General features: G+C 46.8%; 2 protein-coding genes across 18 annotated transcripts in view; both read left to right on the top strand.

Annotated features, from left to right (window-relative positions):
- OLFML1 (olfactomedin like 1) overlaps nt 1-17242 on the top strand; it is a 29559-nt gene extending 12317 nt beyond the window's left edge. The window contains exons 1-2 of one of the 2 annotated variants that reach the window (XM_059068990.2): nt 5495-5579; nt 13569-17242. In XM_059068990.2, the coding sequence (XP_058924973.1) occupies nt 5570-5579; nt 13569-14359 (801 nt within the window). In that variant the 5' untranslated portion in view covers nt 5495-5569 and the 3' untranslated portion in view covers nt 14360-17242. Of the gene's footprint in view, nt 1-5494; nt 5580-13568 lie in introns of those variants that run through there. The other variant, XM_059068988.2, reaches the window with a different exon arrangement.
- A 930-nt stretch (nt 17243-18172) lies between these two features.
- PPFIBP2 (PPFIA binding protein 2) overlaps nt 18173-23664 on the top strand; it is a 149516-nt gene continuing 144024 nt past the window's right edge. For 10 of the 16 annotated variants that reach the window (XM_067038715.1, XM_067038721.1, XM_067038720.1 and 7 more), the window contains exon 1: nt 18612-18777. The gene's annotated coding sequence lies outside the window, so the exon portion shown is untranslated. Of the gene's footprint in view, nt 18243-18609; nt 18778-23664 lie in introns of those variants that run through there. The other 6 variants (XR_010841422.1, XM_059067888.2, XM_067038716.1 and 3 more) reach the window with 4 other exon arrangements.

Here is a 23664-nt window from a genome sequence, read left to right as displayed (position 1 = left end):
TCCACATGGCATCTGATCTTGCAGGAGGCGAACCTGGGCTTGTTCTTGTGGTGGAGGCAGATATCTGACGGAGAGGGCACAAGCACACCAAGATCTGGTCACTTTCACCACGTTCTTTTGGCCAAAGCAAGTTCAAGTCTGGCTCTGGAGCCCATCTTTCCATAGAACCTCTAATAGCATCCATATGAGGCTTTTGGTCTTGCTGCTCCTGGAAAGAGGCAGCAATCAAGATGGGTTTTTAGGGACTTCCCTGGTGGTCCAGTGGTTAAGACTGCCTTCCAATGCAGGGGGCGCAGGCTTGATTCCTGTTCAGGGAAATGAGATCCTACATGCCGTGTGGTGTGGCAAAGGGGGAAAAAAAATGGGTTTTTAAATATGCAAATCTCTATAGGAAAGCAGTGGATGGGGCATTGGTGTGATTGATGGGGTTTGTTTGTTTGTTTTTGTTTTGTTTTATTAATTTATTTATTTTTATTTTATTTTTGGCTGCGTTGGATCTTCGTTGCTGTGCGCGGGCTTTCTCTAGTTGGGGAGAGCAGGGGCTACTCTTCGTTGCGGTGCGTGGGCTTCTAATTGCGGTGGCTTCTCTTGTTGCGGAGCACAGGCTCCAGGCGCGCGGGCTTCAGTAGTTGTGGCTCGCGGGCTCTAGAGCGCAGGCTCAGTAGTTGTGGCACGCAGGCTTAGCTGCTCTGCGGCACATGGGATCTTCCCGGACCAGGGCTCGAACCCGTGTCCCCTGCATTGGCAGGCGGATTCTCAACCACTGCGCCACCAGGGAAGCCCCTGATTGGTTTTGAGGGGAGACCAAAGAACCAGTGAGAGGGCTGCTGCAGAGTTCAGGATGAGGTAAGCAGCTGCTATACCCACACACTTTGAGAAAGGATAGAGAGAACAGTGGGATTGATTGCACAGGAAGAATCCATGGCAACATGCAAAATGATTCTGTTTTCTAACCAGGCACATGGGAGAATGGTAGTACCACACCTAGACATTGAAAACATTTCCATCCTTTTTAGTTTGGGTAAGAATATTACAGGAAAAAATTAGCCCAATATGCAAAAAACAAAACCCAACTTAGTCTTTAAATAAAAGTTAAATAAAAGCAAGAAGTTCATAATTATAAACTTGGAATGCTTAAGATGTTGCAACAGTTAGATAACTAATGCAAAACAGAGGCTGTTTGATCAGAAGTTCCCTGGAGGACTGCCCAGTTCCGTACTTCGCTTTACATGAGTATTTACCAGCCTGGATCCTCTAGGACCACAGCTCTCAAACTTTTATCTCAGGAACGCTTTACTTTTAAAAAATTGTTCAGGACCCCAGAGAGTTTTTGTTGATGTATATCTCTTAGCATAGTCATAATTAAAATAGAGAAATAGTAATATGTGCCAGAAACTATTCTAGGACAGGATATCCAGCAGTGAATATAACACGTTGGACAAAACCCTGCCATCATAGGGCTTACATTCTATTGAGGGGAGTCAAACAGTAAATATGTTAGCAAGGAAGTTTATAATATATCAGAAAGAAGATAAATACTGTGGAAGAAAAACAAGTAAGATGAGGTTATGGAAAGCTGTCCTCTTCTGAAAGGACATATCCTGGCTATGAACTCCAACTATAGGTAATTCCAGTGGAAGCAGTGGACTCGCTCCTACTCACAGGTCTTCCCAGCTTCCACACTCTCCATGCTGTTGAGCAGCACCCAGCCATGCAAGTCAACAGCCATGTTTTCTTTCTCACACTCTATTGCTAATCACCCATAAAGGGAAGCTGGCAGGGCTCTGTACCGGGTGCCATGAAATACTTTTAGTGTTGGGAACCTAGAAAAACCTTTGAGGTAGATTTACTGAAGAGTTCTGTGCGACTCACCAAAACATGTAGAGCACGTATTGTATGCCAGGCCCTGTTTAAGCACTCACCCTGGATTCTCAGCCCGTCTGCAAAGCCACATCCTCCCATGGCTCACTGAGTACCATTTCATATAAGCTGGTTTACCTGCCTTCCTGCTGTCCAACCACCCAGGCATTCAGACAGTGAAATGGCACCTGCTAATGTCCACACATACTTCTTGTTATTTGAATCTATTTGATTTCCAAGTTGGCCTAGTGTGAGTTGGGGTAGCAACTGACTAATACTGCATTATCTGAATCTAATTGATTCCTGAATTTGAACAGTAAGCAGTGAGAGTTTGAATAGTGAGGGAGATGTGTACTGTGTCTCAGGCACTGTGGATAAAAAGACAAGGCACAGCTTCTGTCTAAAATGCTTGCAAGGAAGCAAAGTGAATAGGCAATTCCAATTCAGCCCAAAAACTGCCACAGAAGAGGGCTGCACAGAATTCTTTAGGTACACAAGAAGGAGCAACTAGCTGCTCTGCAAGAGTCAGAGACTTTTGTTTTGAAGGACAAGAAGATGTATCCTAAGTTAGTGAAGATGAGCTAAGGAAAAGTAGGGGCAAAGTTTAAAACTTGTGAGAGGCCATGGCAAGTTCAGTGACTAGTAACTAGTCCAGTGTGGTGGGCAAATGACAAAAGAGGTCAGATGAAGGACCTTGAGAACCATGCTGACATATCAGAAATATATCCTGTGAGGGGCTTCCCTGGTGGTGCAGTGGTTGAGAATCTGCCTACTGATGCAGGGGACACAGGTTTGATCCCTGGTCCGGGAAGATCCCACATGCCATGGAGCAACTAAGCCCATGTGCCACAACTATTGAGCCTGCGCTCTAGATCCTGTGAGCCACAACTACTGAGCCTGCGTGACACAACTACTGAAGCCCGTGTGGCTAGAGCCCGTGCTCCACAACGAGAGAAGACACTGCAACGAGAAGCCTGTGCGCTGCAACGAAGAGTAGCCCCTGCTCACCGCAACTAGAGAAAGCCCACACGCAGCAACGAAGACCCAACACAGCCAAAAATAAATAAATAAATTTATTAAATTAAAAAAAAAAAGAAATATATCCTGTGGGCAAAAAGCATAAATGCCCCTAGTTTCCAGAACACTTAAGTCCACATTGACAATTTTATTGTAATAGCTTGAAGCTTCATTATTGACTACTCGTCTGAGAGCTGTCATCTTTGACATCCCCATGTACCTGTCACTTCAGAGGTATTGACAAATGTTTATTAACATGAACACAATTCAGGTGGTTGAAGAAATCAAGATTATAACAGAATTTCAAGAAGCAGTCAAAATATGCATGGCTTTACAGAAATTCTCTTCTTTTCAATGAATTCAGCACTTTTCTTCCCAGTTAAATCTGACCTTCCTTCCCTGTTGCTGTCTCATGCATTCTATCACCCCCCAACTGTTGTAGGAAAATGGGGCGTGAGAGGATGGTCATGTCTGAGGTCTTGGGCAAGTCCATGGGACAGGCCACCAAGTGAGGTTCCTTGGCTTCACACACGGAAGAATTCAAGAGTGAGCCATAGTAAAGTGAAAACAGGTTTATTGAGAGATATACATTCCACAGACAGAATGTGGTCTGTCTCAGAAGGTGAGTGCAGCCCCGAAATATGCGGTGGTTAGTTTTTACAGGCTGGGTAATTTCATAGGCTCATGAATGGGAGGATTTTTCCAATTATTTGGGGGAATGGATGGAGATTTCCAGGAATTGGGCCATCACCCCACTTTTTGGTCTTTTACGGTTGGCCTCAGAACTGTCATGGTGCCTGTGGGTGTCACTTAACATATGCTAATGTAGTACAATGAGCGTATAATGGGGCTCAAGGCCTACTGGACGTTGAATCTTCTGCCATCTTGGGCCTAGTTGGGTCTAACCAGTTTTTGTTGTATCCTCAATGTCATTCTTTTAAAGGTTGTGCCCTCGCCCCTTCCCTTCTGTCTCACAACCTTGAGTCTGGTTTATCACTCCACTGCCACAACTGAATCAGTTACCTGACCTCTCTTTTTCTATTTTTTCAGTCTATGCCCATTTTTTCATTCCCATCACTATTTAGATTTTTCTCATCTGGATTGTACTTACAGACTCTCCACCTGTCTCCCTGTATCCCCTCTCCCCCACCTCTACCCCCCAGTTCATTCTCTACTAATATGCAGACCACTGTTTTTAAAGCGCAACTCTGATTGAGTCGCTCCCCTATGGAGGGACAAGTCTCAGCAAGTCTGGAGAGTATTCCTATTAAATAAGGGGGAAAATATTAAAAAGATTCAAATGAGTGATATTTATATATGAATTCACTCTGAGGCCTTGGGCCAAATTCTATCCTAATTGCTTGTCTGCAAGTCTGCCTAAGGGCTAAGCCACAGATTTGCATTCTCTGATTTGCACAATGTCTGTGTCTCTGTTAAATAATTTGCATCTTGGCTGGACTCAAAAGTTTTTAATTTGCTTCCTATCCTTTCTCAACCTTTTAGTCCTGCTGTTTATCTCTTCTCAAGAGAAACACAGCAGGGAGTTTTAACTTACCCTTTTACTCAGACACTGTAAGTATATTTTCCCCAAATTCCAAAAGAGGAGGAATTTATAAAAATTACAGAATATCCACCTGAATAAACTATACAATATCCAGGCTAAACCCCTCGTTCTACAGCTGGAAAAGCTAAGGCTTGATTGACAAGGAACTTTTAGGGAGTCAGAGAGGGAAGCAGAGATGGAGCTCAGACCACTCAGGTCTCTGACTCCCAGTCCCAGGTTCCAGCTACAAAGGGATAGGAGAAGCCAAAGGGACCCCACGGGGGTGGAAAATCTATGTTCCCGCCCCAGACTGTGTTTCCCTGAACAAAACCATCTAACACTCTTGTTTTGCTATTTCTTCAAGGATTCTGCATTAGAAAAGAGGAGTAGAAAGAGAAAGAAGAATGTTTGTGTTAATTTCTCCTGTATTTTAAATGAACATTTTCTCACTGATGAGACATTGAATGCCTTGTTCTTAGCCATAGTTTCTCGTAGCTGGGCTACAAGCCTGCTAACTTTCCTCCTAGGAGGATGGGCAGCCTGTGAGCTTCCCAGTCAGGACAGATATCTTAGCACCCTGTGAATAGGCCCCAGGGAGTCCATTATCCTCATCTCTCCCTCTCTAGGCACACCCAGGCTCACCCCTTCCCACCATGTGCACACACCCATCCACCATGTTCCTGTGGCTGGCTGGGGGTGTCCTGCCTGGCCCTGCCTTCCAGCTCAGATGAGCTCAGAGACCCCCTTAGCTAGATGATCTATCCAGGTAACTTATCCAAACTTTTTTTTTTAACTTGGAAAATGGAGATTAAAATATCTACCACTTAGGCTTATTATAAGACGTAGATAAATTAATGCAAATAAGTACCTATCACAGTACCAAGCATATTATATGTATTTGTAGATATTTATTCATTTCTTGAGATTTGGGGCTTGTTCCTCAATAGGGAACAGCTTCTGAGCTTCTCTCGTGGCCCACGGTACCCCCACTCTTTCCCATTAAATGTATCTGTGATCACGTACAAGCTTAAATCCTTGTTCATTCATCTTTGTTCATACATCACCAGAGTATGTGAGAAGAGCAGAGCATTCACATGTGACAGATTCGGCTGGTGAGACTGAGAAAAGGCATACCGAGCCCTAGCAGAGATGGATCTTGGTAAGCAGGGCAGTCCCCTCTTTTCTTTTCCGCACCACAGCCCATAGCCCCCAAAGCTCAGCATGGAGGGGGATCCTTCTGTTAGCTGCTCCTGAAATGCAGATGAAGGACCTTGAGTGCCATGCCGAGATATTTGAAACTTATTCTAAGGTTCCCAGCTGGCCCAGGCTTCTCTGCCTTTCCTAGGGGTTTGGCTTCTATAACCCAGGCCAACCAGAATGAAGTTGACTCAGAGGCCACAGGGAAGCAATTCCCCAGTCTGGCAAAGCAGGTCAGTAGGGGAACATGGTGGCAAATGATGGCCGAGAGATTTGCATAATGATGCCAAAAAGTTGGCCGCTGTACACCGGTGCCGAATCAAATCTTGGGGACAGAGTTCTGGGTGAAGTAGAAAAGGATAGGTTTATTGTTTTGCCAGGCAAAGGGGACATGGTGGACTCATGCCCTGAGAAAACTGTGTGTCTTAACAGAGAGGAGTTTTATAGCAGTGGTTCAAGGGCGGGTTTGCTGATAAGGATCAGGGTGTAGGCAGGGTCTGCATTCCTTTAATCTGGCCTCAGGTGGTCTCCTGATGAGCTTCTCAAGGTTATCAAACTGTGACCTTCTCTTGAATGAAGAATGTAACATCTTCCATTTGTTGGGGGTTTTCGTTCTGCAGAAGAGCTCAAAGATACTGTGATGTGTATCCCTTGAGGTGGAACTAGGACTCTGCCCCAAGGCTGCACTATTGTTTCTTGACTGCTCCTCCCTTGTCTCTTGAGTCCCCTCCCTTCCCTGATTAGCAGCTGGTGGAATCTGCCCTTTGGAACTCAGGGAAGGTCATAGAGGCTGGAGTCTATTCCCTACAAACAAGAAACGGGGGACACAGAAAGACTTCCGTGCCCAGGAGCCCCACAGCGTCCTGCTCATTTCAATAGCTTGCCCCAGAGTCTGACCCTGGCCATGGTGTGGGCCAGGCAAGGCCTCTGGGAGCAGCCACTGATGACATGACTGCTGAAATTTTTTTTTCGGACTGGTTTCCCGGGACTTGGCTCTCCCCAACCCCACTCCTGCCCTATGTTTCCTTGGTAACAATGTTGTGTCACATCTTTAAATGAAATAATTCATTTGAAAGTATCATAAAAGCTTTAAGGTGCTTTACAAATTATTATGACTTAAGACAGTCCTGTGATCAGAACTCTGGATGTGCAGCACTATTTACACCCTAGAAAAACATCTGCTTGAATGAACCTATTTTCCTTATTAATTCAATAGATATTTATTGAACCACAGAGCTCTCAGTAAGGCAGTAGAGTACAGTAGTAAACAGGAAGACAAAGGCCCTGCTTTTGTGGAGCTTATAGTCTAATGGGGGAGAAGGACAATACACTAGTAAGTAAAACAGATAACATAATTACAGAACATGGTAAGTGATATAAAGAAAATAAGAGGTGCTGCAGTAGATCATTTTAAATTTAGATACAGTGGTGGCAGGTAGTCTCTTAAGGAGACAAGATTGAAACTGAGCTTTGAAGGACTAGTAGGAGCAGACCATGGGAGGATCAAGGAAAAGAACACTCCAGGCAGAAAGAATTGCAAGTGCAAGAGTCCTGAGGCAGAAGCAAACTTGACAGCTCCCGGGACAGCAAGAAAGCCAATGTAATCAGTACAGAGTGAGGCAAGATTGTGGGGGAGGGTTGGGGAGAAAGTGGAGGATCAAGTCCCAGAGACAGGGAGGGACCAAATGAGGTAGGTGCTTTAAGCCAAATTAGGATTTTATTCCAAGAGTAGTGGGAAAAAAGGGTTAGCAAGTCAGTCACATAATTCATGCTTTTAAACAGATCGCTCCTACTGCTTTGTGGAGAACATTCTATAGCAAAGCAAGAGTAAAATCAGAGAGAAAAATTAGGGACTATTGTAGTAGTCCAGGCAAAAGGTGAGGATTCACGGCGTGCAGGGGAAGAGGAGGAGGAGGGAGTGGGAAGAGGAGGATATATAAATATACTGAGCATTTTAATTTAAGTATAACATCATAAGTTAAAGGTAAGTTTACTACCAGAACTTGCTAGTATGGGGCGATGGAAGGAAATGAATCAAGAGTGACTTCTAGAGAAGAAATTTGATTGATGGTTCTTGCTTGAAATGGGAAGAAGAGGGAGGAAGTTTGGGGGATAAAAGCAAGAGTTCTGCTTTGGACAGGTGAAGTTTGAAGATATCCAATGAGGAAGACTGACTCGATGAATGAGTTTGGGGCTGAGTAAACATCCAGATAGGATGTCATTCCAGGTACAAGTTTGGATTTCATCATTATTCAGAACTTACATGCTATTCAGAGCCATGGGAAAGAATGAAGTGAGTTGGAAAGTGATCATAGATAGAGAAATGAAAAGGTCTGAGGATAGAACAACACTTAAAGATGGATGGTGATAAGGAACGAGCCATGAATTCCAAGATAAAAAAAAATCCAGAACAATGGGAGGACAAACAAAAGCAGGGGTGTTCCAGAATCCCAAGGAGAAAGAGTTTCAGGGAGAGGTAGCAATCGAGTAATCAAAGCTTACTGAGAAGTTGATTAGGATGAAGACTGAGAATTGACCCTTAGATTTTATAACATGGTGGTTGTTGGTGACCTTGACAAAAACTGATGCAGTGGAGTGGGGCAGGGGAACTTAGACTTGTGGAGAACTGGAGCTGATTAGGGTGGCTTAAGGGATAATTGGAGGTGAGAAACCTACTCTCTCAAGGAGTTTTATTATAAAGTGGAATGGAAAAATGGGGCTACACTGGATTCTAGCATGATCTTAACAGCCTGCTTGTTTCCAGAGGGGAACGATCCAGTTGGGAGGAAGAGACTATTGAGCAGGAGAGGGGAGATAATTTCAGGTGCTAAGTCCTTGACTCAGTGAGAGGGATGAGATCCACTGCAAAAGTAAAGAGAGCAGGAGGGACGCAGAGAATATGGGATCGGGCGCAATTGGTTAATAGATTGGGTGGTTGGAAAACTCATTCATTCAGCAAATACTTGCCTGCTGTGTGCCAGATGCTATCCTAGGGGCAAGACATACAGCAGTGAATGAAACAGATAAGACAAAGCTCATGCCCTCGTGGAGTTTATATTCTATTGAGGGGAGTTGAGCAATAAATATGTTAACAGATGAATTTATAATATGTCAGATAGAAGGTAAGCACTATGGAGAACAGTGAGCTCGGGTAAGGGGGATATGGAGAGCTGGAGGAGGGGCCACCATTTTTCATAGGGTGGTCAGAGAAGACCTGAATGATCAGGGAACATTTGGGAGCAGACCTCAGGGAGCGAGGGAGGAAGTCATGTAGACATCTTCAGGAAGATGGTTCCAAGCAGAGGGAACAAAATGTGCCAAATTCCTGAGGCAGGAGTGTGCTTGGCGTAATTTGAGGAACTGCAGGGAGGCCAGTGTAGCTGAACAAAATGATCAGAGTAGGGGAGTTGCAGGAGACAAGGCAGGGAAGCAGTGGGCAGACAGTCCCAGATGGCCTGGAAGGTAGAGATGTGAGCTTTACTCTGAGTCAGATGGGAAGTCACTAGTGAGTTTTGAGCAGACATGTGACATGATCTGACTTAATTTTTCAAAGATGCTTCGGCTGCTGTGAGGAATGGCCTCTGGGGTCAAGGATAGAAGTGTGGCCACCACGTAGAAGCCTATTGCAGTAATCCACGCCAGAGATGATGATGTTCTCTGATTGCTTCTGTTTTCTCAGTGAAATCAGAGGCAAGATCTTCCTAGGCGAGTGAGGAGGGTATCATGGACCCTTGAGGAGAGAAGAGAAGCTGTGATCATTGTGGGTAGTGAACTGATCAAGGAACTGTGGTAGGATTGCTACCCAAACAGCTGGCAGTCACGAGCAGTTTGCCAAATACTTACTGACCTCAACCTCTGGGACTTCTCTAGCTGTGCATGTTTTGTTTGTTTGTTTTAATCGAAGTATAATTGATTTACAATGTTGTGCCAGTCTCTGCTGTACAGCAAAATGACCCAGTTTTACACATATATACATTCTTTTTTTGCGGTACGCGGGCCTCTCACTGTTGTGGCCTCTCCCATTGCGGAGCACAGGCTCCGGACGCGCAGGCTCAGCGGCCACGGCTCACGGGCCCAGCCGCTCCGCGGCATGTGGGATCTTCCCGGACCGGGGCACGAACCTGCGTCCCCTGCATCGGCAGGCGGACTCTAAACCACTGCGCCACCAGGGAAGCCCATATACATTCTTTATTTAATATTCTTTTCCATTATGGTTTATCCCAGGAGATTGGATATAGTTCCCTGTGCTATGGCTGTGCATCCTTCTTCCTTGTGTCCGCTTTCTCTCCCATCACCCTGCTTCTTGTCCTCTGACTCTAGTTGGCCTCCAGTTGGCCTGGAGAACCCACGCATTTATAAGCACAAAATGACAACCCACTGGCCCGTCTAGCTTCTGATATCAAAGCTTTTACAAGAATTTCAGGGGGACTTTCAGTGTGCTTAGTTCTCCTTGAGAGACTGTTATACACCCAACTATCACCCCACCACCTTACCCTACAGCGGTCAGTGAGGGAGGCCCAGAGAGTTCCCATGCCTTTATTTAATTAATTAATTAATTAATTTTTGTGCTAGGCGGGCCTCTCACTGTTGTGGCCTCTCCCATTGCGGAGCACAGGCTCCGCGGCCACGGCTCACGGGCTCAGCCGCTCCGCGGCATGTGGGATCTTCCCGGACCAGGGCATGAACCCGTGTCCCCTGCATCAGCAGGCGGACTCTCAACCACTGCGCCACCAGGGAAGCCCCCCCCCCATGCTTTTATTAAGACTCTGCTCTCCTACCTGCGATACAGACCTCGGCAAGATTTGAGGGAAAAACACAAGGTTCTTCATGCTTCTAGTAAGGCCACCACTCCCTGCCTCTGTGACACAGCTCACCTCATGATAGACTGTCTAACAGGGCAGAGTCCCAACAAGCAGCTCATAATTAGAGCTGATGACACACTTTTCCTAAAATGATGAGTAGCTCTCATCTCATCTTGACCCACATAGCTCTTTAACTTGGTCACCATGACAATTCCAAGACTCTAAGGTCTTCTTGAAGATAGCATGTGTAAGGGCCATGTGGAAATGGCTTATACCACTTCTGTCTACATCCTATTAGACAGGATATAGGTCAATGGGTGCAGCTTACATACAAAGGAGACTGCGAACGTGTGACTAAGGAAGAGGAAAATGAAACGGCATTTGATGAACACAGACACTGTCTCTGTAGTGACACAAAGATCAAGGGGGAAGACATTTTCTCCTTTGATCTTTACTGATCAATACTGCCATGCTACAGAAAGGTCAGGTAAGATACGGACATAAAAGGTCTGAGTTTTCAGTTAGGAAGTCCCTGGTCACATTTGAAAGGGTTGTTTCTGTGAAGTTATGGTGAAGTGAAAGAATGGGAGGTGAAGAAATGGATGCAGAGAGTATAAACTATTCTGTAGAAGATTCTAGTTCTATAAAATTATAGAAAGAGTGAAATAAGTAGAAAAGAGTGCCTAACTGTGGGAGAATTGATGTTTCCAAGCTAATAAAATAGTAGTGAAGAAGAAATCTGATAATAGAAAGGGGATCATTCATGGAGGAAATCTAGAAGAAGCCAGGAAAGGATGAGATGGGTGCAGATGAAAGTATTAGTCTTGCACAGGAGGAATGACATGGCTTCTTTTAAGATGTGTGGGAGGGGGCCTTCCCTGGTGGCACAGTGGTTAAGAATCCACCTGCCAATGCAGGGGACACGGGTTCAAGCCCTGGTCCGGGAAGATCCCACATGCTGTGGAGCAACTGAACCCATGTGCCACAGCTACTGAGCCCACGAGCCACAACTAGTGAGCCCGTGAGCCACAACTACTGAAGCCCACACGCCTAGAGCCCGTGCTCTGCAACAAGAGAAGCCACTGCAATGAGAAGTCTGCAAACCGCAACGAAAGAGTAGCCCCCACTCATTGCAACTAGAGAAAGGCCACACGCAGCAGCAGCAAAGACCCAAGGCAGCCAAAAATAAATAAATTAATTTTTTTTAAAAAAGATGTGTGGGAGGGTAGAAAGGGCAGGAGTTGAAGAAAAGTCTATAAGTGAGGAACAGGAAGTGGAGGGAGTTTACATCTAATGGTATTTATTTTTGCAAAGGAGTTAATATGAGACACTGATGGGCTAGTTTTGGGGCAGGAGGCAGGATTTAAGATAGGTGCCGTGTGGAAGATGGGCTGAGCACAGAGAGTAGTACAGTAGTTAGGGCTCAGCTGAGGTTGGAGATCCCTTAGTGTAATGACACAAATATGCACCGTTGTGAGGTGTTCTCCACCAACACACAACTCTCAAGGGCAGGCAGAACTTTGAACTGATCCAGGATCAGGGTCAAAGAAGGAAGGGTTTTTGTTTTTTGGGTTTTTTAAATTAATTAATTAATTAATTCGGCTGTGTTGGGTCTTAGTTGCAGCATGCGGGATCTTCGTTGTGGCATTGCTTGCTGCGCGAGGGCTCTTTGTTGTGGTGCGCCGGCTTCTCTCTAGTTGTGGCAGAGAGCGCGCAGGCTCTCTGGTTGTGGCACACGGGTTTAGTTGCCCCGCAGCATGTGGGATCTTAGTTCCCTGACTAGGGATCAAACCCACGTCCCCAGCATTGGGAGGCAGATTCTTAACCACTGGACCACCAGGGAAGTCCCAAGGAAGGGTTTTTGCATGAAGTTGAGAGAGTAATAGTCTAAGTAGCAGTGAGGAGCTAGAAAAATGTAGGCCCCTTCTTTTTACTTCATCTTCTTCCACCTAGTTTAGACCCTTATCAGCCTGTTTGGATTATAGAAATACCCTCCGAATTGGTTTCCCTGATTTTAGTCTCTTCCCCCTGTATCCATCGTACACGACTGCCAGCTTAATTAATCTTACAGAACAACCTTGACCACGTTTCACTCTTGCTCAAAAACTTCAGTAGCTCCCTACCTCCCTACAGAATTAAATTCATATTCCTTAGCTCCACCCTCAAGGTTCCAGGCACAGAGCTGGTTTCAATTTACTGCTTTGTTTTATGCATCTAGTTTTATACACAAAGTATTTGGCTGATATTGGGTGAAACTCTATACTACTTCACTAACACTAATCTTGGAGGACTTTCCCAAATGTGGTTTTGTTAACTGTTGGGAAAGTGTTTCCCACCCATCTCAGAATGTCCTTCAAGGTGTCTTTCAAGGGCTAATTCAAATGCACATTCTCTCCTGTGTCACAATGATATGTCTCTTCTCTGTTCTCCTTTTTGAAAAAAATTCATTTTAAGCTTTATATTCTAGATAGTCATGTACCTATTAAGCCAGAACCATGCCTAATTTATCATTGCACCCCAGTCCACTGTAGCCCCAGTTCATAACACCTAGCTCAGTATCTTGCTTTTTGCAGGTATCCAAAGTCAGCTGACTAAAGGCATGCATGCATTCATGAATAAATGAGTAAAGGCATGAGTAGAACCCTTATAATGGTCTACTAGGGTTAAGAACCAGAATCCTTCACTAGAAGGTCATCTCCTCAAGGTGTAGGGTTGACATTATCATTTTTATCTTTAGTACTTAGCACTGTTCTGGGAGAGTACTGTAAGCTAAGTATTTGGCAGATACCCAGTAAAATCTAGGCAAACAGAGTTGAATTAGGTGGTTCCATACCCTAATCATTCTCAGTGTGTCCACCTCAAGTGCTCTAGAGAGTGAACAGGGCCTCTGACACAGCAAATAGTTGTTTATATCCTCATTTGATTATTGTGACTAATGCTCTTATAACTAGATGGCAACTCACTTAACAGAGACCCAGTTATTCATTAAAGTCTTTCATTCATTGAATTCTACAATCAGTTATGATTGATCTCTGTGTGATAATTTTATTCTAGACACTGAAGGGAAAAAAAAAAAAAAAGCGATCTGTGAGAAAAGCAGACATCTCGTGTTTATAAAGTAACCTTCCCCTTTTCTCCTGTTTGGCCAGGCTGTGACAACATGCTGATGGGCATAAAGTCACTGAAAATAGTGAAGAAGACAATGGACACAGATGGCTCTTGGATGAAAGATGCTGTCAGAGACTCTCCAAAAGTTTATTTCTTAATTGGATCCAGAAACAACACTGTCTGGGAATTTGCCAACATACGGGCATTCATGGAAGATAGCACCAAGCCAGCCCCCCGGAAGCTGATCCTAACACATTCCTGGCAGGGGACGGGCCAAGTGATCTACAAAGGTTTCCTATTTTTTCACAGCCAAGGGACTCCCAATGAGATCATCAAATATAACCTGCAGGAGAGGACCGTGGAAGATCGGATGCTGCTCTTGGGAGGGGCAGGCAGAGCCCTGGCCTACCCGCACTCCCCCTCGACTTACATTGACCTGGCTGTGGATGAGCACGGGCTCTGGGCCATCCACTCAGGGCCAAGCCTCCACGGCCATTTGGTTCTCACGAAAATTGAGCCTGACACACTGGGAGTGGAGCACTCATGGGACACTCCATGCAGAAGTCAGGATGCTGAAGCCTCATTCCTCTTGTGTGGTGTCCTCTACGTGGTCTACAGTTCTGGTGGCCTCGGCCCGCATCGCATCACTTGCGTCTATGACCCGCTGGGGGCTGTCATTGACGAGAATCTGCCCAAAGTGTTCTTCCCCAGGCGGTCAAGAAGTCACTCCATGATCCATTACAACCCTAGAGATAAGCAGCTCTATGCCTGGAATGACGGAAACCAGATCATTTACAAACTCCAGACAAAGAGAAAGCAGCCTCTGCAGTGATGCGTTGCAGCCATGAGGGAGGGAGAGCTCCAGGGATGTTGCTCTCCAGGAGACGGAAGCCACAGCCCCTTTGGAATATAGTATCCTTCTAATCGCACACAGGGATAGGGGCTGGAAGTAGGAATGCACAGGCATCCTTTGCCAGATGGTACTGCCTTCAGTATCTTCCAAGAGCACAGATGAGAGTCTGTCATTCAGGAATTTTCAACAACTTCCTTTACCCATCCAAACCTCCTGGAGCTCAATGCCTTCCACACATTCCAATCCAGCTTACTTCCAGCCTCTTCTTTTACTAGCATTTACTCTAACTCTCCCCGCACCGCCCCCCCCCCACCAGCCATTAGAAATGTAAGCCACCCCCTAATACTCCTGGCTTCTCTCCCCTCTGGACTTTGCTCAAATCTCTTTCCTCTTTCGCAAATGCCTACTGATATTCTTCCATTATTCACTGCCCAAATAAAGTACTATTTCCTTTTTTTTTTTTTTTTTTTGGTTTTTTTTTGTGGTACGCGGGCCTCTCCCATTGCGGAGCACAGGCTCCGGATGCGCAGGTTCAGCGGCCATGGCTCACGGGCCCAGCCGCTCCGTGGCATGTGGGATCCTCCCGGACCGGGGCACGAACCCGTGTCCCCTGCACCGGCAGGCGGACTCTCAACCACTGCGCCACCAGGGAAGCCCAAAGTACTATTTCTTATTGATGTTTAATCTCGGTTTCCCCTGGTTCTGCCCCTCCACCAAGCCAGACGGATGTAATAATAAAGTGAAAACATTACCATTTGAATACCAGTTTCCAGTTACAAAGTGTCTGCACCTATATTACAAGTCATCTCAACCTTATGAGATAGGCAGGACAAGTCTTTATAGATGAGGAGGGTTCGGGTGAGCCATTCAAAGTACCGAAGCTACAAAATGAAAGAGCTAGAAAATACTGCAAACCCCATAATCTTTCCATTGTCCAAGGAAGCATCAAATATATATGTTTGTTCGCCCAACCTTCTCTAAGCAATACGTTAATCATCTCAGCGTAAAAATAATGGTCTGCCCCTTTAGCTAGTTGCATATCCACACAAGACCCTCCTATAGGCCTTTCAAAAGCTACTTCCTCTAGAAAACCAGCCTAAGGGTGAGGACCCCACCTCTGTTCTTATCTTGACTTGCCTTCCCTTGCTTTTCTCATCTTGCTTGAAATACAGTAAAACTGACACTAAGCAAATAAACTTCATCAGGCTCTATTTGCCTACATGCCCTCTGCATAAAAGTTTCGGGAGTGCTGCCTGTGCTTGGGTTTACTGTGAACAATCCCCAACACACTGAGGCCCTCGGTAAATATTCTGGAATCTGGATGGAAGCCAGATATCAGGCAAGGGACTCCCTGCCACAGCAGGCATGCCTTGTGGCACAGGGGACAGAGGGCAGCTGTGCCCGTCCAGAGGGGCTTCTTCAAGCTCTTTCCCACGCGTTTGTCCACTGCAGCCTGGTTTGGGTCACAAGTGCAGGCTGCGGTGCCAGTCTGTGTCATGTGCTGAGGCCTCTATCTTTCCAGGCTGGTCACATGAGAGGGTTTGCTCTGTGTGTTTGCAGCTGTTTCCCCGCCTCTGCCAAGCCCAGGCTGAGACCATAGGCAGTGAAGAGAGGTTTTTTGTTTTTTTTTCCCCCATAGCATTTGAGTAAATCTTTAGCAGAATGGAATTACTCACTCCATGGACACAGTGCAATTACCCACAGTTCGAACAGAGTGATACAGAGAGCCCAAATCGGTTGTGGAATGAGGCAGATGTGAATAATTAAACATGGTGATGTTACCCACTCCATGGGTTTGGGGACATTAGCTGCCCCATGGGTAAAATAACATTACCTATTTCACAGGGGAAAGGAATGCGGGCTGCCTCACAGAGGAGGGTAGCAGGGGAGTTATACTGGAGTGGAATTATGTGTAAGTCATGCACACACAGTTCCTCTGGAGGCACACAGAGGCTGCCTGTATGTAATGTGCTTGCCATCTGCCTTTCATCTGTGACATGCTTTGCTTTGACAGTTCTGCAGGGCACACCTGCCACTAACAACCAACTCACTCTGGTGCCTTAAATTCCTGCATCTAGAATCACTTCTTCAGGTCAAGACATTTTCTCCAGAAAGCCCCTGTTAACGGGCCATTTTGTTTCCTTGGAGCCAGGGCTGGACATGCAGGCCCTCAAATACTTCTTTGGGCTTCTTTCAGATGAACTTTTCAGCTCTGGCTCTCTTCTTGGATTTTAGTGAGGACTCAAGTTCCTAAGACCTAGACCAGTGGTTCTTAAACTTGACTGTACCTAAGAATCACCTGAGGAGCTTTAAAAAATCCTGATGCCAGGCCATACCCCCAGACCATTCAGTCAGAGCCTCTGGAGGTGGGACCAGACAGTACTATAACTTTCAAGCCGCCTTCCCGAAAGTGGTTCCGAAGTATGAATAAGCTGGAAAGCCAGTGACTTACACCATTTTTAAAAAATTGAAGTATAGTTGATTTACAATGTTGTATTAGTTTCAGGTATACAGCAAAGTAATGCATTTATATATGCGTATATATATTCTTTTTCAGATTTTTTTATTATATGTTATTACAAGATATTGAATATAGTTCCCTGTGCTATATAGTAGATCCTTGTTGTTTATCTGTTTTATATATAGTAGTGTGTATCTGCTAATCCCAAACTCCTACTTTGTCCCTCACCCCCCTTTCCGTTTCAGTAACCATAAGTTTGTTTTCAATGTCTGTGACTTACGCCATTTTTTTAAAGTGATTTTAAAAAAGTAATTGTATAGTTCTAAAGAACAGACTAGCATTTTCTGGGGACTGTGGGTCCACGAGGGCAATAACATGTGGGATTTGGAAACACCCATGAACTCGTGTGAACTGTGGTAGCCTTCTCTACAAAAGCCTCTGCGCTGCTATTTTAAGGAAGTGAAAGAGAACTAAAGAGTGTCCTGTTGTAATACAACTCTTCTGGGCCCCAGCCTTTCCTCTGCTGGCTTTGCCCTTGGCCTGCATCTGGCCAGGTTCCTGCAGTGACCAGAGTCTCATATCTGCCAGGGCGGCTTAAGTTTTGTTCACGTGTACAAGTCTTCTGGGCACACTGGTAATTTCAGACCACCAGGATAGTGTGAAAAAATATGTGTCTTGAGGAGTTTGTCAACACTCCAGCCTGTAGAAATGTGGATAAAAACTGAAGTTAGGGCAGTAGTGACTCCTGCCTGAGCTGGGGACTATGCCAGAGTCCCTGGTGTGATGCCATCTGAGGCCCACAGGGATTTTCATCAGCCGAACTGAGCAACCAATTCTTGGAGATCCAGGCAGGGCAACAACCTAGCAGTACAACCAAAGGGGATTCAGGCCCTACACTGGGGGAAGGCACTGGACTAGGTCCCCAGGGTCCAGTGCTGCCCCGATTCTACAATCCATTCCTGTGGTCAGACATCGCCAGAGCTGTTCTTGCGAGTCTGTGGAACCTCGCCGAAGCGCTGGGCAAAGGGCAGCGCTGCTTGTCCCCAGCTGTTCACAAGAATGGGTGTCATTGACTGGCGCCAACCACTAGAGGGACCTCCACCCCAGGTTGCGGGGTTCAAGTGCGGCCAGACCCTAGGGTAACTCAGTCTTCCGAACTGGGGGCGCTCAGAGACAAGAAATGAGGCTGCTGTCAGGCCAACCTCAATTTGAACGCGATCCCAGGGGCCCAGAAGTCCGCACACCCAAAAGGTTGCTGCGCCGGGAGTGCCTCTAAAACGTTTTTTCTATGGCTTCTGTCTCTTTGCAATTCTCGACACAAGTTCCCTTTCTGCTTTTCTCTTTCATTCCCTACGGCCAAGGAGTGGTGCTGAAGGGCTGGACAAGCCTGGGGACAGGGAGGTGAGAACCGCGGGGCGACTCCCCGGGGCCGGAAGGGTGCTGGAGGGGGAGGTGACCAACAGCAGAGCGGGGCTCCAGGGAGGGACGTGGCCTCCTGAGAGAGGCGGGGCTTGGGGGGGAACGGTAAGCTCGGCCTAGGGGGCGGCGCCGGAGCTGGGGCTGGATGGGCGGGAGCTAAGCAGGTTCGAAGGGGCCGGGTTGATGAGGCCGGTCCCTGCGGAGCTAGAACCCTTGGCGGATGGGTCCCTGCGGGCAGCCAAGGAGCCAAGAGGGAGGGGGCGTGGCAGAGGGGCGGTCCCGGGGGAAGGTGGGGCGGTGGGGAAGCGGGCGTTGCGGGACGAGCCTCCTGCGGGTCCCCGCCCCCGTCACGTGGGCTCCAGACCCGGCCGCTGCCGGTCGGTCCGCTGGTTGGTCGGTTAGTTGGTCGGTGGGTCGGTGGCCTAGAGCTCGGTTCTCGCCTCTCATGTTCGGAGGTGGGAGGGACACGGGAAAGGCCCGCACACCTGAGCTGCCCGGAGAGGATCCCCGCACCCAGGTCAGTGGGTTCTCTCCCCACGCCCCCAGGCCCTCTGCGCGGTCGGGACTGCGAGCCCGCGTAGGGGCATTGCCTGAGGAACTGAGAGCACTGGAGTGTGTCCCAGGCGCGAGGGCGGGGACCCTCCTCCCCTTCTCTGGCCAGAAGACTGGGAGGAGGGTATAACTCCTGTGGATTTGCTCCGAATCTCCACCCAGTCCTGTCCGGGGTCTACGGACAGTCCGCTCCCCTACAGGTGCCCGGATGGCCCTGGAGATGCGCCGGGCGGCAAGTCACCTCAGTTCTATGTGGTATGTCAGAGCTCTGCTAAGTCAACTGGAACAGCGGCCCAGTCTGGAGAGAGAGCCCAAGGTGGTAGGGAAGCTTACGGTCTATTTGCCCGAGCAAATGGGTGTTCCGCAGAGCGTGTGTTCAGCTGTAACGCCTTAGCTGAAACCAGCTATATACTGTAATTGCAGAAATGCAACATGCTTTTCCAAAACTCAAGCCACTGCGTCCCAGTAGACGGTAAGATGGGGATAGTTCTGTTTGAAAGTGAGCTTCTTTCCCTCATGACATCCTGACTCCAGACCTGCAGTTGTTCCTCAGATGAAAATAAGATTATATATTTAAAGACCAGAACTTACGAAGTTTTGCTTAAGATCAAAACGGGCGTTCTGGCCAGCATTTAATCTGCTTACAAAACAGATCCAGAGTATTATATTTTTACTTTTAGAGCAGCTGGATATTTGGTATAGATCCGTCTCCCTTTCCGTATTTTGGTTTACTTCCTGTCTCATCTCTCTCCTTCCTCTCCCAGTTCCTTAATCGATTATAATACAAATTTTATGTTGCATTCTGTGAAGTTGAATGCCCAACAAAGGTAGTTGGCTGTACACAAAATTCATCTTCAGCATGTTCAGTCTTTGATTATTATTTGTGTCATATGAAAAACACAAAATATTTGATTTAGAGATTATTTCTCCTTGGGGCTTGAGAGGCAGCCTGTTTGTAATCTGCTTAAATTCATATATAAACGACTTTGAAGTGGGACAGCAGGGAGACTGGTGAACTTTTCACTTACTGCATTCATCCATAATTTTATTTAATACATTATTGTTATTATTACTTTGAGATTCGGTGATGTGCCAGTTATTAGCTTATTGCTGCTGTGGAGACAAACTGAGCATCATAGTGTCCTTTTTTAAAAAAAATTAATTAATTTTTGGCTGCATTGGGTCTTCGTTGCTGCATGCTGGCTTTCTCTAACTGCGGTGAGCAGGGTCTCCTCTTTGCAGTGCATGGGCTTCTCATTGCAGTGGCTTCTCGTTGCAGAGCATGGGCTCTAGGGGCTCAGGCTTCAGTAGTTATGGCATGTGGGCTCAGTTGTTGTGGCACACGGTCTTAGTTGCTCCGTGGCATGTGGGGGTCTTCCCGGACCTGGGTTCGAACCCGTGTCCCCTGCATTGGCAGGCAGATTCTTAACCACTGCGCCACCAGGGAAGCCCCCAGCATCATAGTCTCTTTACTGGGGTAGCTATGGCAGTTGCCCTGACTTAAAGACTAACTAGAATGAGATGAACGCTATGAAGGAGGTAAGAGCAAAGAGTTGTGGGAATTTGTCTTTCATCTGAGTGCGGGAAAATCTGGAATAATTTCACAAAAGGGGTGACGTGTGTGATGGACCTCGAAGAATTTCTCGTGGGTTTCTCCAGGCAGAGGTGAGTAGAGAGTGACCTGGGCTGCGAGAGCTGTGTAGGCAGGCAAGCACTTTGTAGCCATGAGAAGTGGCCCAGCTTGGCTCCTATGGCGAATGATAAACAATAAAGCTGGTGACAAGGAAGAAACCTATTCCCAGCGGGCCATGAAGGCCAGGTGAAGTTTGGGCTTTGAAAGCATGAGAACCAATAATGGGTTTTAAGCAGGAGATTGGCTGATGGTTCTGTGCGTTTAAAGTCGGGGACCTTGGCCCTTGACCCTCTCAACCTCCCAACCTCCCAACCTCCAGCCCAGAGAAAATCCAGTAAATATTTGTGAAATGAATGGTCAAGCAACACTTTGTAGCAGTGCTTTTCAATCTTTAACAAGCTTAAGAGTCACCTGGGGATTTTTTTCAAATGCAAATTGTGATTCCTAGGTTGGAGGTGGGACCTGACATTCTACATTTCTTACAAGTCCTCAGTGGTTGCAGCCCCTTCACTATCGATAGCAAGGATTGAGAACAGTAGTTTGCAAACCTGGCTGTGCCTCAGAATTGCCTGGGGAGCTTTTAAATTACTCAGATTAAGTAGGTCTGGCCTGTTTTCACCAAGTTCCTCGGTGATTCTGTTGAAGGCCAGGTGGGAACTGCTGGGGTGGACTCCGGCCGGGCTGTGGGAAGCAGTGACCAGTGGGAAAAGACCCTGGAGGTGGAGAGACCAGTTAGGACGTGGAAGATCAATTAAGATAGAAGTGAGGAGGACCTGTGTTGGACCTCAGAGAGGGGACAGGTAGGAGAGACTAGAGAGATAGAATCTATGGGCTAGGGGGCCAGGCCAGAGGTGAGGAGGGAGGAACAAGAATTGATCTTTGGACAAGGAATGGCATGGCCTTTAGACTATCACATTTGTGATAATATTTGGAAGTTGTTTTTTACTTGGCCGTCAAAAACATTTCCTTCCTGATATACAGATTTGTTCATGACACTCTTGCTTAAAAGCCTCTGGTGGATCCCCTTTTGCAAAACATGAGAAGGGAGAGCTGTTATGAACTGTTGAGGCATTTAAACATTTATTAAGATCCCAGACTGTGCACCCTGATTCAAGAGGTGACACTCGGTGGGGGGAAGGGGGAAGATGTGAGACTGTCATAACTTGGTGTGGGCACAACTAGGCTGAAACTCTTGGCAGCCTGTGTTTTCCTGAGTCACACTTTCCTGCTTCCTCCTTCCTCAGAGCAGTTCCACTTGATGTTTTCATGGCATCATCATTCTTTGGTTTCAACACTTGCTGACACTTGTGTGTCTCAGTGTTTGCAGAATCCACAGCTGGTCTCAGAAAGGTGGGCTGTATCCTTTGTAGACTCTGAAAGCCAGGTCATGGGGATTTTCGTGAGGGCCATTCTTATCTCTCTCACACTCAGTGAATAATCTTCTAGGAGATGCGTCTCAGAGCGTCTGTTTACCTTTAGACCAGATTTCCTTAAGGCCTTGTGAGTTCCCAGGGGGCTGCCAACTCTCAGCTTTGTCTTTGGGAAATTTATGATTTCTGTTTAGTGCTTCTGGGTAATTCTTACTTTCATTTCCTATCTCTGTCACATACACAGTTATGCACACTGAGAACCCAGCTCTCCCTGTGCACAGTGCTTTTAATCATCATGTTCCATGTTGTGTAATAACCTTGGCCTCTGTAACTCAGCTGTGGATGGAAGGTATAGGCAAGGTGGGATAGGATCGCCTCTCAAAGGGATAAAGTATAATATCCTTGTTTGGCATTCAAGGCTTCTCCGCAGAAGCTGGTAATAATTTGACTTACCAGCTGCATCTCCACTGTTCCCCAAACTGAGTAGCTTAACAATTTCTATCCTTTGTGCCTCTCTGCCTTTGCATATGCTATTTCCTTTTCCTGGGAAGCCCTTTTGTCTCTGCTCTGCAAGATGAATGAACTCTTACTAATCCTTCAAAATGCAGATCAAAGTCTTGAAATACCTCTCCTCCCCCCACGCCCAAGTTATTTTTACTCTCCTCTCGAAATTGTACTAGTATAGCATCCAGTACAGATGTCTTCTATGGTTCTTAACACACTTCATTTGCATGTCTCTGTCCACACCCCCTCCAAACTCTGAGCTGCCCTGGGGCTGCATGGGCCCTACGCTCTGCAGATGTTGAGGAAGAGTTTGTGGCAGGCAAGGGCCTTGAGCCCTTGAGTCTGTTTTGCAGTGTTGGCTTCTGTAAAAGGGTAAAAAGGGCAGGTTGTTTTGTGTTGGAGATGAGGGAAGGAACAAGAGCAGAACCTGAGAGACTAGGACAAGCCTGATGAGTGGTCCACAGGGCGAGAGTCATAGGGTGGGGTGGGGAGGGGAAACTGAAAGAAATTATGCTGGAGCCTCAGGGTGGGGAGAGATCCTGGAAGGTCTTAAAAGTTGAAGTTAAAGAATTAAAATGTAATGCTGCTGACCTTGAAGGTCTTTGAGTATGGAAGAGACAAGGTGAAGCCTGTGCTTTCAGGAGGATTCAAGGCTGAGAAGGGCAGGTTGGAGGGACAGGAAGGAACTTCTTATGAGAATGAGCTGTTGGAATAACCCACTGAGGTAGATTAGGACCTAAATCAAGGCAATGGCAATGGGATGTTGAGGAGGTGAGTGAGCTTGCCAAGAAATCCTGCAGGATTTGGTGACTGATTAGATTTGAGGGAGACAGAAGAGAGTCAAATTGGACACTGACATTTTGTGCTAGTTTGCTGGGAGAAGAATGAGGCAATTGTTAGCAGCATGAGAGCATGGAGGAGCTTCTTGGAAAGGGGAAGGGAGATGAAGGTGGTCGATTTCTTTTGAAATCAGGAGGGAGTCTTGGGTAGTTTCTTGCATGCCCCTTATGTTTTGCTTCGTTTTGTTTTGTTTTGTTTGCGGTATGCGGGCCTCTCACTGTTGTGGCCTCTCCCGTTGTGGAGCACAGGCTCCGGACGCCCAGGCTCAGCGGCCATGGCTCACGGGCCCAGCCGCTCCGCGGCATGTGGGATCTTCCCGGACCGGGGCACGAACCCGTGTCCCCTGCATCGGCAGGTGGACTCTCAACCACTGCGCCACCAGGGAAGCCCGCCTCTTATGTTTTTACCCATGAGGATGGTGAGGCCCAAAGAAAGCTACCTAGGGTCACCCAGCTTCTGGCGGCAGAACTCAGGCCTTCTGGCCTTGAATTTTGTCCTTTGTAGC

Source organism: Kogia breviceps, chromosome 7, assembly GCF_026419965.1.
Source record: "Kogia breviceps isolate mKogBre1 chromosome 7, mKogBre1 haplotype 1, whole genome shotgun sequence".
Lineage (NCBI taxonomy): Eukaryota > Metazoa > Chordata > Mammalia > Artiodactyla > Physeteridae > Kogia > Kogia breviceps.
This window is presented reverse-complemented; position numbering and strand designations above follow the sequence as displayed.